The sequence below is a fragment of the Macrotis lagotis genome, chromosome X, assembly GCF_037893015.1.
Source record: "Macrotis lagotis isolate mMagLag1 chromosome X, bilby.v1.9.chrom.fasta, whole genome shotgun sequence".
Taxonomy (NCBI): Eukaryota; Metazoa; Chordata; class Mammalia; order Peramelemorphia; family Peramelidae; genus Macrotis; species Macrotis lagotis.
The window spans coordinates 505,826,926-505,843,000 of NC_133666.1; the positions used below are offsets into that span (position 1 = coordinate 505,826,926).

Below are 16,075 nucleotides of genomic sequence, written 5' to 3' on the forward strand. Positions count from 1 at the left end.
CAGTTTGTGTCTTAGCATGTTGAGGGCAGGGATGGTCTTGCTTTTTGTATTTGTAGACTTAATGCTTTGCACAGTATTCAGTACTTAGCACACACAGTGATGATGATGATGATGTTTTCCCTTTGTTCCTTGTCCCATGACACCAGGGAGGTGATGTTTGGATTGGATTTGAGTTTGTGTGTGTGTGTGTGTGTGGGGGGGTGCTGTGATAAGTCTCTAGCCTCACTTTCTCCTCTGGAGTCATCTGGGTCCAGTGGCCATATATAAATTGGAATGACTGGAGATGGCCCTAAATGTGAGGCAACGGAGGTTAAGTGACTTGTCCAAGTCACAGCTATTGGGTGCCAAGTGTCTGAGGCTGGATTCAAACTTCTCTCCTCCTGTCTCCAAGACTAGTGTTCTGTTAAAAGCATCATTTAACTACCATTAGCACACATAGTAAGCATTTATTAGATGCTTTTTCATCTGTCCATTAATTTACAGTTTCAGTTATCAGTTTGTTAAACATGAACATAATCGATGGCATTTCATTTAGTATCTGAAAATGGAGATTAGTAAAGCAGATAATTCTCAATCTCTCTCTCTCTCTCTCTCTCTCTCTCTCTCTCTCTCTCTCCCCCTTTTCGCTATTTCATTATTTTTTTCATGTGTAATTTAGATTTGGTAGGAGCCTTATAATCTAGGTTATCTTTTACAACCCCATCATTTTACAGTCTAAGAAACTGAGGCCCATAGAGATTAGTGACTTTCTCAAGGTGAAAAACGTAGTAACAAGAATATTATTTCACTATAATTTCAAATGTTATGTGAAACTTGAGTCTGGCTTTTATTTTTTGAACAATCTGTTTTTTTTCAAAATAAGGTGAAAAGAAATTATGATAGTTCTTAGTCAAATAGTTGGCTCTCATCCTTCATTATCAAAGAAGACCAAAATGACATCATTATATTAGTCTGGATACAGTGTGTCTGACTATGGCTGATCAGACCAAAATGAACTCAGAATGCTCTACTTTAGGCCAGGCACAGATAGTTCATGTGAACAACTGGCCTGAGATCTCGAAACTTGTGCATCTCATGTTTCCTTTGAGCTACTTCAATTATACCTTGCTCATAGGGTACGGTACCCCCTCCTCATTTATTAAGTGTCTGTGAATAGAAAAGAAGAGATTTTATGTTTGATCCTGTAGGTGATGAGGAACTATTGGAGTTGACTGAGAATGAGAAATGGTAACACGGTCAGACCTGTGTTTTGGAAAAACTGGAGTAGGAGAGACTTGTGACAGACAAATAATCTATGAGAAAATGAGGGGTCTACACTAGGGTGGTGGAAGTATCATTTGCCTTGGCAAAAATTGTAGCTAATGCATATATACAAAAATATAATATATATATATGTATATTTGAAGGAGAGAGAAAGAGAGAGAGAGAGAGAGAGGGAGAGAGAGAGAGACAGACAGAGAGACAGACAGAGAGAAGTAGAGTTGAAGATGACAATAATTTGTGAACTTATTGGAGGGAGAGGATTAAACAGGTTATTGTGCTCTCAGCAGAAATAGGGAAATTTGGAAGGGTCTGGGAAAGGTTTTGGGGAAAAAGACATGAGTAAAGTCTTGGGACACATTCAGTTGTAGATGTTCTAGGACTTCCAGTTTGAGATGTTTAATAGACAGAGAGGCTGTGCTGCAGATAGATGGATAGATGAATAGATAAATATATTAAATAATAAATATTTGCATTTTCTATATGGTGATTAAAAGAACTAATGTCTTAGTTGTTAGAGAGCTGACCTCAGAGTTAGGAACAAATGGAATCAAGTGCAATCACTGACATGTTTTTATAATGGTTGGGTAACCATAGGCAATACTTAAGTGTTCAGTGCCCCTAGGAATCAACTCAAGATACTTAAATTTCAAAGCAGGCACTGATCTGTATTGGTAGAAGAATTTTCTCTTTAGGGACTCCCTACACCCTTACTTCCAAATGACTATTTATCATCATATTAACCATGCAAAATCTTTATATACTTTGTATTATATATACTTTACGTGCTTTGTATTGTATTGAGAAATTTTCTTTCATTGTGTTGGAATAGGAAATGAACTTTTCCATTTTAGATGTAATAATTTTATATAAATTTATCATTACATTTTATTTTTATATCACTAATATTTCTCATTGTATTCCTCATTCACCCCTTTTAGAGAGTCATATCTTATAAAATATTTCAAAGGAAGAAAGCAAGAAAGATATTCAGCAAAACTAAATATGAACTATATAAAAACTTATATAAAAATCTGCCATTCTGGGGTATACTACACCTCTGGAATCCTATTTCTTCAAAGGGAAGTGTGTAGAAAAAGTTTAATTCTTCATCAGAGCCTGTAGCATTTAAGTTGCATTATTTTAGTGTTTTCTTCCATTTACAGCATTGTAATGGTGTTTTATTGTTTTCTGTTTCTTCTTACTTCACTTTGTATCAGTTCACATAAGTCTTCCCAGGCTTCTCTGTTCCTGACATTCATCTTTTCTTTAAAGTACATAAAATTCCATTGGCATTCATATACCATGATTTTTTACCCATTTCTTAGTTAGTGGAATTCTACTTTGCTATCACAAAAAGTACTGCTCAAATATATTGGGATATGTGAGTCCCTCCTTGGGACTTGCAGTGGAATCTCTATTGAAAGGGTATGGACATTTGTTTTCCAGATTGCTATTCCTAAATGGTTGAACCAATTCTCCAGCAATTTTTATAGTATTAACTATTCTACTCTTTTATTGTTTTACTAGTTTGCCAGAATTTTAGTGACTCAGCTGAAGTATTGTTTTTGAACTTCACTGTAAATTAGTTTAGGGATAAGTAAATTTTTAAAAGAAAGGAGAATTAGAAAGAGCATATCCTTATAATATTGCTCTTTGAAGAGCTACAATATGCTAGTCTTATTTGTTCTTTTTAAATATTTGTATTATTTCATAAATATACATAAACACAATGCAGTAGTCAAAGCATCTGGTAATTATTTACTGTCTCTTTAAGGTCCCGGATAGAATGCATTTGTGCAACCTGGGAATTAGAGGGAAGTTTCTGAGTAGCCCTTTGTACAATAGAACAAAGTTAACTGATTAACTGGGACAAGACAGACTTGAAGAATAGAGAGATCAGACAGAAAGAAGTCAAAGGAAAAAGAAGAAAAGTGAAGAATGATATCGGTTAAGCTTTTGGTGGTTGGGGTAAATGGTGGAGGCAGTTATTGAATGGAGTCAGTAAGTAAAAAACAGAGCCCCAAGTGAATCATCTAGGTGTTGGTGGGGAATAGGCAGAGCCCAAGTACATCATGCTTGAGGTCTACTCCTCTCCATGACTTCTGATTCAGTAGGATCATGAATCTGGATCTAGAAAGGAGATTAGATCTTACCCAATCCAACATCATTTTACAGATGAGAGAGATAAAACTTAGATCAAGTGACTTGCTCAAGGTTACAATTGGTAGTATCAGAGGCAAGATATGAACCTAAGATCTCTGACTCCAAAGCAAGGGGGTTTCTACTATGTACCAGACTGTTTCCTTTTTGGGTAGTTAAAGCCTTGTGGCATTGATAAGTCATTATAAAAGAACAGATTTGTTATTTGGACTACATGATCCCCAAGGATGCATTCAGAGGATCAGAACAGCTTCTTATTAAGCTAAAATAAAGAACAATTCTCATCAACTCTGTTTTTGGATTTTCTATATATATAGTTCACCCTTTTGGTCTTAAGGGAAGCTGAAACTATGGGAGAAAAGCAATATTTTGTTTTTTTGGTGAAAACAAGGAGAAATGATAGCTCTTGCAGATCTTCTTTTCTCTTCTTTGAACAAAGGTGAACATACAAAAGCAAAACTGAATTCCATTTCACAATCATTTATTAATAGTAGATCACTGTGCTAAAAGGCACTGAGGGAGACACAAAATTTAGCTTCCATTTATATAAAGCTAAATGCCAAGCATGGTGTTAAGTACTTTACAATTATTTTTAAATTCTATCCTCAGAACTACTTGGAAGAGGTAGTTCCTGTTATTATTCCTCTTTTATAGTTAAAGAAACTGAGGCTTAGTGATGAAATGCTTTGTGGATTTAAATTCAGATTTTCCTGACTCCTGGCTTGGAATTCTATGCACTGTGATTCCCAGCTTCTTCCTAAGAAAAGATATGATTGCAGATTTCATGTACCTTAAAGTCTAGAAGAGACATGGATAAGGTGTTCAGTTGTGTCTGAAACTTTGTGATCTTGTGGACTATACAGTTTTGGGGGTTATTTTTTGGCAAAGATACTGAAGTATTTGCCCTTTCTTTCTCCAATGGTGATAAGGTACTATTAGATAAAACATTTTAAAATCTTTGCATTTATAACCCAAATGGAGAAACATAGACATAAGTTTTTTTAAGGGCAAAGATTAATTTTATTTTTTGGTTTTTGTGTTTTTGGATATGTTGGAATTTTCCTTATTAAATGCAGAAGCTATTCCTTGCCTCATTAAGTATCAGGAATGTGATATATCTCTGTGTAAATATTTTCATATACATATATGTCTCTTGTACATATATTCACACACACACACACACATACACACACACACACATATATACATATACATACTCTGCAAGCAAAAGTAAATGAGCCTCATAGACATTGTCCCATACATAAAACGCACAAGTAACTATATCAAGTAGGATGTATATGTATAGATATGTATATATACTTGTCACAATTCTCTGTGTAACATTATACAATGTAACTTATACATTATATAGAAAAAATATAGTAAGTATTGCTTAAAACTTCACTTTGACTTTTGCAACACCCTGTATAATTACATGTGTGTGCATGTGTATATGTATGTTTGTTGCCATTAAAACATTCATATAAGGAAATGACCATGTTTGTTTTGATTTCTTAGAGGCCAGCAGAAATAATAGATGAGGAAGAAGGTGGAGGGAAAGAAAATGAGGATATAGAAGAAGAGAAGGAAGAAGAGAAGGAATTGTTATCAAAAGTAAATGGTGATGATGAAGAGAAAGATGAGGAAGAAAGTCGTGAGGAGGCAAATGTTGATCCTCCCCTTAGAGTAAATGGTGGTACAAATGAAGAAAATGGTGAATTGGATCAGGTTAACAACGATGAGCATGATCAAAAGCAAGAGGAAGAGACATTAGCAAAAGGTGATGATGATGGTGATGATCCAAAAGAGGTATTAGTTTTTCACTTTTTTAATATGTTTGTTAGTATGTCATGGGAGTTACAAAAGAAGACAGGATTCCCTCCTTGTCCTCAAGCAGCTTCCAAACTTGTTTGGCTGCTCTCTTTTAAGGATGGTGAATTTGATTTGTGTGTAACCAGTAGCAATAGTACTTGTTTAACAAGTCAAATATATGAAAGTTCAACTATCTATAAACTATAAATCACAGGGTAATTATTTAGCCAGAAGGAGATTTGACTTTGTCAAAGAATTCTTAATATGTATCATTTAAATTTTATGGAATAGGTAGGGCTGCAAGGATATTTAAAAGTTGAATTGAATTTAAATATAACCCTCTAAACATATACATTTACATACCTATATCTATCTACCTAGCTCTCTCTCTATATACATAGATACAATCTGTCTTTACCATCTGTCCTTCTATCTATACCCATTCATCTATTCATCTGTTCATCCACCCATCCATCCATACATTCATCCATCCATTCATCCCCCAACCATTCATACATTTATCCATCCATCCATCCATCCATCCATCCATCCATCCATGCATCCATCCATTAACTCTCAAGCACATTTAAATGCAAAGGCAGGGAAGAAGGTAGTAAGCAGACTACAATTATTTAGTTATGATTATATGCAAGTCACTAAGCACATGTATGTATTTTACTCAACCCCATAAGGGAATTCAAAGAAGTATTAAGCACAGTTTCTGCTCTCTGAGAGTAGTTGAGGAAAATGGGATCTTTTAGATACCTGAAGCAATTATGTATATATATATATATATATACATATATATGTATATACACACACACACACATATATATACATATATATACATATATGTATATATATCATTATAATGGTATCTGCAATATTCAATATGAGGCATATATGTAAATATAAAAGTATGTTTATATCTACACCTATATATGTTTGAAGGACATTGTAGTACAGTGCATAGAGCCAGTATTTAAGACCTGTCTTTGACACATACTAGCTATGGGGCAGTGAATGAATCTCGGCCCACAGGAACTTTCTAAAATGATAAATTACAGCATAGTTTATCCTAGTCTGTATCACTGAAGGAAGCTTCCATGCTGAGATGAAATCACTTGACCCTCAATAGTTTTCCATATTTCTATCTCTAATCTATCTAGATCATAGATCTAGCTACAATTTACACACATGTGCATACAAATGATACATATGCCTCTATACATCATAAAAACCAACATTTGTCAAAAAGTAGAAACATCAAGCGTTTTTGGTTTATTATATCAATACATGATTTTCTATTCTGTTCTTACCAAGTCAGGCAACTGATTTCAAGAGATATATCTTAATGGCCAAAAATGGAAAAATTGAGTTTTGGGTGGTATTGGAGTAGGGTTGAGGTATCTTGGAAATGGGACTGCAGCCTATTTTCCCCTTCCCTTTCCCTAGAAATGTGCAAAGTTCAGACATTCCAATGAAAGAAAGAAATTTAAAGGACAGAAGAAAAAATCAGGAAAACTGAGGCTGATAAATAAGAAAGAGGAACTGGGTAGGTTTTTGGTCAGGAAAAGGAAAGTAGAAGAAGAAAACACATTGCTTTCAAAACCTGGCATGTCCCATATTGAAATGAAAGAATAAAAAAATTAAAATATGACTCATGGGAATTTTTTAAAATTAAAATTTTGTATAAAGATTTATCTGTTTCAATGGAATGGTGAATGATTTAAATTCCTTGCATATATATCCCTGTTTATTACCTGTGTAAACTAAAGGGTTAAATAATTTTGTTTTAATACCTTTTTCACTAGGATGAATCAGATCCTCAAAGACCACCAAGACCTGAAGTAAAAATCACTAGTCCCCAGGAAAATGATAACAATGAACAAAACAAGGAATATGCTGCTGTGGCATAGATGCTTAAAAATGTGGATTATAAGAAAAATTAAGGGTTTCATATCATACTTGAATAACACTGTTATTTGTGGTTGTTACATGTAATGTGGCAATATGGCTGAATACTACCTACAGAATTTCAAAATTATAATGAAGAATAATCACATTAATATCTGTTTTCCCAACTGGTGTTTTTTTAAGTCATCTGAAAAAGTTAAATGTAAGAAATTTGTGTGGAGCCTGTCTTGGAAGAAAATTGACTCTCCTTTCCTCCTCTGTAATAGGGTAATAATCATATTTGAATACATTTTAATGTGCCTCAACTTTAGAATTTTAGTAGTAAGATTGTTAGATAGCAGAGTATTTTAAAAAGTCTTATTTAAAAGGCACATAATATTTTATGAATTTTAATGGAAAATATATGTAATATTCCTTAGATTTGTAATTTCAAAATGTCATTAAAATCAAGTATTGCTGTAGATGCTTACATTTCCTTTCTCCCTCTCTAGCCAAAAACTTTACTTTTCTGATGTATCAAGCCAAAATGTTTATTTTGCAAATAGTAGACTTACTTATCAGAGTGTTATAAGTGTCATATCATAATCATCATATCATATCATGTCACTAAGCCTCATTTTTTGAAGCCCTTTCAGGTATTAAAGGCCTTATAGGCTAAATGGTACCTAGAATAAAAGCTAGGAGGATTTGGAATTAAGGAAGGAAATAAAATTTTCTATTCAGCCATCTACATTATTTTCAACATCATTTGGTCTGTGGAAATTTTATTCGTCTTGTAAAATCTTTATTTTGCTAGCCCTTATCAATCCTTCTCCTACCTCTTGTTTCAGGTTCTCAGTTATCTGCATATTAAAAACAAAGGTTCCCACAAAATACAGATTCTCAGAAAACCAAGGGAAAAGACAAAGAAGGTATATAAAAATATTTTTCCCACTGCCCAATTTCATTAGATTTGTTATATAGCTCCCATTGGAAAAATAATATTTGACAGCTGGAAGGGACCATAGAGGTTAGTTGGCCTAACCCCTTCATATTTCAGGTGAGGAAATTGTGGCAAAGAGTGGAAAAGTGACTTGCAATTTTATGACTAGTTAGTTAGTGGCAGTCAGGACTAGAAAGCAAATCCACGGACTTTCTAATATACTGTATTGACCCTGATTACTTTGTATTTTGGCTTATTTTCACAGATGGGCCAATTAAAGTTTCAGGTGAAATAAAAAAGAAGAGCAACTTTCCTATTTAGTTATGAATATTATTTGCTACTTTCAATTTTAAAAATATCAAAATATTAAGCAAAAAATTTTGGGGGGATGCTAGAATATTAATGAAATCTTTTTCTGATTAATCTCTCACCTTGTTTCTTTGGTATGTGAAATAACCAGAAATTGTAGAGTTCAGTTTGCTCAAGATTGCATTTACTTTTATAGATATTTGAAAAATATATATTGCCATTTGTTTCTTGAATGACTAAAAATAATGCTACCATGCTAATAGAAATAATGCATTTTTCTTATATGACTTCATTAATTAGACATAGGTAATAGATGAGGCTTTACTTTTTGAATACAACTATTACAACTTACGGTTGTTAAGTGTCTTTAATTGGTTAATTAGTAAATCATTCATTCATTCATTCATTCATTCATCCAACCAAAGGAATATTTGCTAAATTCCTATTATATGTAGAAAACACATGAAAGGAGACTAGAGGGGGCGGCTAGGTGGCACAGTGGATAAAGCACCGGCCCTGGAGTCAGGAGTACCCGAGTTCAAATCCGACCTCAGACACTTAATAATTACCTAGCTGTGTGGCCTTGGGCAAGCCACTTAACCACATTTGCCTTGCAAAAACCTGAAAAAAAAAAAAGGAGATTAGATAAGAGACCAGCCCTGCCTTCATGAAGCTTCAGATAAGAAACCAACACAGATAACCATAATACATAATATTACACTGATCTGTACATTTAAATGGTTTTAAAAGAAAGTGCTTTGTGAACTCTTGAAATTGAAGAGATTACTTGAAAGGCAGGGGATGCCAGATTCTGGAGGACCTTGATGCCAGACAGAGGAATTTCAGTTTTAATCAGTAAACAACAGGGAACCTCTGAGGATGATCAGATCTATTTGTTAAAAATATTACTCTTCTATTAATATAAAAGATGAATTTTAGGAGGGAGGAAGGATGAAGCAGTAAGACCTGCTTAGGAGGCTTTTACAATAGTACTTTAGGTTGGTAATGGGGGATCTATTTTATAGGGGTGTGGATAGAAATAGAGTAGGGGACAATGTTTTTTTTGGGGGGGGCAGAATCCAATGTAACTGATTTGTTAAGAGTTGAGGGAAAGATGAAGATAAAGCTTTTTTCTCCTCTAGGTTCAATAATAAATTCAAATCAAATCAGTTGACATAACACAAAACTGTAACTATGTCTTATGAAATAGACATATTTTTCCAAGTAACTTTTCATATTTGCTATATATAATAAATATAAAAAACTCATGAATTTAACAGTATTAGCAAGATATGAAGATATAAGGGAATACTATTCTGAGAAGAAATAAGATTAATTTGTAAATGTTTTTCTGAGATAAAATAAAGGCATATAATTTCTATTTGATCTTTCAAAATTTTAATAAAGGGGCCGCTAGGTGGTGCAGTGGATAGAGCACTGACCCTGGAGTCAGGAGGACCCGAGTTCAATTCCGACCTCAGACACTTAATAATTACTTAGCTGTGTGGCCTTAGGTAAGCCAATTAACTCAATGGAGTTGAGTTGCAAAAACCTAAAAAAAAAAATTTAAATAAAACTAAACCACTAAGCCTGTGTTCCCAGAAAAATAAAAAAAAAGATAATATAATTGGTTGAAGTACTATACCATTACTGATGTTTGAGTTTTATTTTAAATTTCAGTTAGTTAAATGAAGAAAGGAAATATAAAAATTTTGACCTGCAAGTAAGATGATTCTTTGTCAAAACCTTTCATACCTTTCAGTCATTCTGTCTCATTTCTTTCCATTATATTATTTAGTTTAGGCAATTGAAGAATCATTTTGAAGGTCATTTCAATGAAATAAAATCGATTTTTTTCATGGAAAATAATTACATTCATTAGGTATTCTAAGTGCAGTATCCCTCAGGGATTTTTAGAACCCACAATTATTGCAATGTAGCATTTTAAAAAAGCAACAAATTCTTCCCTAAGAGGTGCATATTTTATCAGTTACTAACAAGACATAATTATGACCTACATTAAGGGGAATGAAGAGCAATCATCTTTTTAAAAAACACTTTTAAATATATATATATATATATATATGTAAATACACACACTATATATATTATATTCATAAAACATCTTTTCTTACAATGGAGAAAATGATTCCCAGTGAATGAAAAAAATGTGCATTATTTTGTCAAAAGTAATTTTCCAAAAGTTAAAATTTTTCCACTATGGAAGCAGTTTACTCCCTTTCATTCACTAGTTGGATAACTCTTACTGACAGTTTTTTGGGGTTCCATTTGTGTTTGTATGGGACAAAATATTCCATAGTTATTTCCATATTAGGTTCTTTTGTATTCATTTTAAAAAGTAGTTTACTACTAATTAATGACAACAGATAGATTTCTTGATACTTTTTTTTTATACAAGGTAATGGGGTTAAGTGACTTGCCCAAGGCCACACAGCTAGGTAATTATTAAGTGTCTGAGGTCGGATTTGAACTCGGGTACTCCTGACTCCAGGGCCAGTGCTCTATCCACTGCGCCACCTAGTGGCCCCGATTTCTTGATGCTTTTGAGTCAAATCTAGTCAGGAGAATTGTCATCATCCAAGTATATGGCCATTTACATGAGTTCATCTGCATATCTTTTCCCCTTATTTTGTATTTTGTGATTTTTAGTATTACTCATCTTGTTTCAAGCTAAATTTGATTCAAGACAGTAAATAACTTTACTGCATTGTGGACTTTGAACATAAGATTATACAATCAAGTAAAGGCAAATTTAGCTATATTTGTATCTAAATAATTTTAAACTACACCTCATGATTTTTTCTTCTGATTGCCCATTGTTGGTCTTTAAAATATAAAAACTGTGGTCATAAAATGGCTTTGTATTTTTCATGAGAATTTGCATTACTGTTTTGTCCTGAGGGTAAAGGTTTCTACCATTATCTTGTTCCTGAAAATCATTGTTGACATTAAATGGCACCATGCTTATGCACTATCATTCCAATCACATTCAGTGAAGGCTTGATTTATCTGAAGTTTCACTAATGGTACCTAGTATTCTAACATTATTCATGAATTAACTGGCTTGGCATACAGAGCAAGTAAGGCAATGTCCTGAAAATCTTATATGTGCATCCAAAGCAGTATATAATATTGACTGCTTAGTTTTTCAGTGCTTTAATTTTTGTAAAATTTTGTAAAATTTCCCTCACAATATCCAATGAAGGTAGAGGTGTAGTCCAAGTATTATTCCCATTTTACAGATGAGTAAATTGAGGACCAGAGAAGTTAAGGAACTTAAGATCATAAATCTAGAATCCAGGGCTCTTGACTCAATGATCTTCCTCTATTGAGAGCTTGTCATTATATAATACACACACACACACACACACACACACACACACGCAGTTTGTCAATTTTATATGTGTTTAAGTATTTTTAAAGTTAATAGCTTAAAATAGCTTGAAACTATTCATATATTATTAGTTCACCCTTATTTCTTTGCAAAATCATTATACAGAGTAGGACTACAGTAGATTAACTGTTCGATCAGAAGCATCACAGCTAAATTGTTGCCAACATGAATTGAACTGTATATACCTATATGTGTTGTATATAATAATTTGTGGAGAGGCATAGAAACTTCATATCTCTCTATACACACATTTTTAAAAAAGGTCACTAGCTTAAAAGATATAAGGGAAGGATTAGACTTGTTGGAGGGGAGAGAAAATATTGAAAAGGATATTTGGGTAAGGTGGGTGTTCTGGGTATTGATGTGGGTCATGATACTTTAATGTCATCCAGATGCATTAACAAAGACTTAATATATTTTTTTCAAAGTATGAAAGCTATCAAAAAATTTTATAAAGATTTTATTTTAGGAAGGATGTTGAAGAGATAATTTTAAAAGAAATGACATATAAAGAATGTCTGCAGATGTTGAGTTAACCTACATTTCTGAAGTTATTCCAGAATACAGTACTTTTTCATTAACTTTAAGCCTTACTTAATATGATTTTAACTGTGACAATATCTTGAACTGACAGTACTATTATTTTGCTTCTTTATAGAGTTTGTTATAGAGTATATTGTTTGCCTTAGATAATTTTCCTGAATTTTCCTTAAATTTTACTAGAAAGAAAAATAAAATCTTGGAATTGGAATGGGTCTTAGATGTAATTTAGTTCAACCTACTATGTAATAATGCAATCCCCTGTAATAAATATGATAATTCATCATTTTATTTTTGTTTGAATACTTCCAGTGATGAGAACCTCACTACCTCACAAAGTATCACAGTTTATTTTTGGACAGGTCTAATTGTTAGAAAATTCTTTATCATATTGAGCTTAAATTTGACTCTACCAAATTTTCAACCTTTGGGTTTCATTTTATTCTCTGGAGTTATGGAGAATTCTTGATATTAGTACTTGCAGTATTTGATGGAGATCCCTCATAGTGATCATTGTCCTCTGAACATGCTTCATTTTCCAATTTTTAATTTCCCACTTTAAAATATGGTACCCATAATTTAACATGATACTTAAAGATGCAATCAAATCAGAACAATAGTTCCATAGGTAATAAATAACCAAGTACATCAAAATAGTGTACAAAGCATACATTTGATCCAGGAACTTCACTGAATCAAAGAACATTAAAACTGTAATGAATCTTAGAGATCATTAGCCACGGTTCTTAACATACTGTTGATCATGGATCCCTTTGGCCATGTGATACTATGGGCTTTTTAGAATAATTGTTTTTGAAGACATAAGTAAAATATAAATGCTGATAAGGAAACCATTTATATTAAACACAATTAAAATATTTATTTTAAATTCAAGGACTCCCTGTTTAGCAAATTTTGGTCTAATCTAATTCCTTTATTTCCCAAGGTATGAAACTGAGAGCCAAGAGGTTAAGTGACATGCACATGACCACATAACTAAGTAGCAGAACTAAGAGTCAAACTTTGGGCTCTTCCTTGTATTCTTCCTTCTATGATATATTAATTTCCAAAAATGAATGACTCAATAATCTTTCATTCTTCACACAAACATAATTTCTCACTGATCTTTTGCCTTTTAAAAAATCCTCTTCATATATCTAATGATTTGTTTTGGAATCTTATTTATGAACTTCCCAATATGAAAATCTTTTATAGTACAGTGAAGCCATCCAGATAGTGAGACCCAATTAGTATAGCATTTGGGACCAGGCATATGTTATTACAGGAGAATTGGGGTATCATTAAAGTCCTATTCTGAAAAAAATTAAAAATCATAGGAGGTTAACACAGGCTTCCTTAAACTTCAGTTAGAAAAGACTTGAGTTGACTATGAATTTGTGGTTGTGAGAGGTCTCAGAAATTCATTCTCCTCTTATGAAGTTGAAGCATTTATTGAAATTGGTTATTTAATCACCTTTCCATATGTAATAAAACTATGAGAAGAGTAATGACTGATGTGATTTTTCAAAAGAAAGGAACAAACCCAAATTCTCTCAATATTTTTTTCATTAATATATTGTCTATTGTTTGTTCAGGAGTATATTGTTAGTTAATTTCATTGTAATTCATTATGTTGACAAGGTTTTTTTTTTAGTTCTGGAAAATCATTGCTCAATAAGATTACAAAAATTTAAGTTGGGTCATTTATTTTATCTTAGAATTCTGGAAAATGTTCATTTTTATAATACAGAACTTTATCATGTCTCTTGAGTAAATGGATAGTGTTTTGTGCAATTTTTAAAATGTGCTTTGATGACTCATTGTTTAGATACATGAAATTGTTACTTTATTTTGTATTTGACTATTCTACATGAAAATTTCAACATCTACAATAGATGCCACTTAACTTAAATCCCATGGAAGTTTGGCTCATGACGAAGAATCTTAAATGATTATACAACAAGGATGAGCCATTAGGTGTACATGAAGCTGTGGTTTTTATAGTTTGCACAAATTTTATAAACGCTATTTAGTTTATAAAGCATGTATAATTTTGTACCAGAATAATTCTTTTTTCTTTTCCTTTCCATGAAACTCCAAATTTATAAACACTAGAGGATAGAATTATAGCTATGGTTCAAGAAGTAAAATAAGGAACATTATATAGGAATGTCCCTCAATTGACAAGCTGAAAACACTTATATGGAACTAAGCAAAAAAGGATACATCTGGAATTTTTGCCAGAAGGTTAATATTTATAAAATATTTATAAATCTTCCATTAAATGGGCTTTATGATTCTTCAGCTTTTACTGAATTAAAGTTCTTTTGCTTTATTTTCTGATTTTTAAAAGCAAATACCATGAGACAGAGCTGATAGCCCTTTTGATACTTAATTATCATAGATGAACAACTCCAAGACCATGACTAAGGAGTTTATTAAAGTATATTTTACACACATAAATAACATCCATTAGGTTTTATTTCCAGGTTATTAGTTTGAAAAAGTAACCCTTAGCAATAAAGAAAAATTGTAGTTTACCAAATTAAATCTTTATACTAGATTTTTAAACAAACATTATGTTCCATATTCTACAACCAAAATTATTATAATTCATATAATGTATTGTAAAATGGTAGTGTTTTTGTTATAACACTTATTTATGGAAATAAATATATAGCTTTACTTCAGATTTTCGTGTGTTTTTCTTCCTTCCTCCCAAGAGGATCTTAATTTCCTATATCTCGAAATATCCCTCTCAAAGAATTTATGACCTTGACTTTGGTGGAGAGGCCCAAAGATGTCAAACTCATCCTTACTTCCATTTTTAGTAATTTATCAGACTTACTAGTCTAATCATAAGTATTTCAGTCTAAATGTGAACTCAGTAATATGAGTAATCTTTCTATCCAATCAATCAAACAATGAAAGTATTTATAAATTAGGCCTATTATGTTCTAGAAACTACCTTAAGCACTTGAGATAGAAATATGACAAATAGTCCTCCCCCCCAATAAAAAAACCTTATATCCCTCTAGGGTGATATATCATGTTCATGAATAGCTAAATGGAGGATCTATATCACCCTCTTCTCCTAGTAGACAGTGATAGGAAGAACACTTATAACTGAACATATCAAGAAAGTCCTCTTGAAGAAAATAGTATTTGAATTGAACCTTGAAGGAAGCTGGGGCTTTCACTGAAAACAACCTTTGCCTCTTCATACCATGACATTCCTATGTATATCCTCCCAAAAATCTACTCTGTGGGAGTTCACAAAATGTTGTCAGGGTGTCTCTGCATATTGCTATACCTGATAAGAGTACCAATAGTTTAAGTAGGCTGTTCATCAATTATCTCTGTTTTGATATGAATCAACCACTGCCCTTTCCTGTTGCATTTATCTTTGCTATGATCATTTACATGATAAGGATTCTGGAACAAATTTTTTTTTTTTTAGGAGGGATGCCTAAACTCCTTTGTGCTCACTCTGCTTCTCTCCTCCTAATTATAATATAAAAGCTCAGTAAATTTGTGATCATTCAACTTCCACAGCAAATTGGATTCTCAACACAACAAATACACATTGGAATTAGGTCTAAGCCTGGAAGGAAATCAGGAATTCCAATAGGCAAAGATGAGTAGAGAATATGTTCCAGTCATGGAAAACAACTTGCACAGATTCATAGAAGTGGAAGAAGTTAGAATAAGATGGGAAGGAACTAATCATCTAATTT

General features: G+C 32.6%; 1 protein-coding gene across 7 annotated transcripts in view; it reads left to right on the forward strand.

Moving 5' to 3' along the window:
- The window catches only part of DCDC2 (doublecortin domain containing 2), a 235,350-nt gene that overhangs the window by 197,162 nt on the left and 22,113 nt on the right, over positions 1–16,075 (forward strand). For 3 of the 7 annotated variants that reach the window (XM_074206284.1, XM_074206289.1, XM_074206290.1), the window contains 2 exons: positions 4,942–5,232; positions 6,691–6,895. In XM_074206284.1, coding sequence (XP_074062385.1) covers positions 4,942–5,232; positions 6,691–6,879 — 480 coding nt within the window. In that variant the 3' untranslated portion in view covers positions 6,880–6,895. Of the gene's footprint in view, positions 1–4,941; positions 5,233–6,690; positions 6,896–7,049; positions 8,073–16,075 lie in introns of those variants that run through there. The other 4 variants (XM_074206286.1, XM_074206285.1, XM_074206287.1 and 1 more) reach the window with 3 other exon arrangements.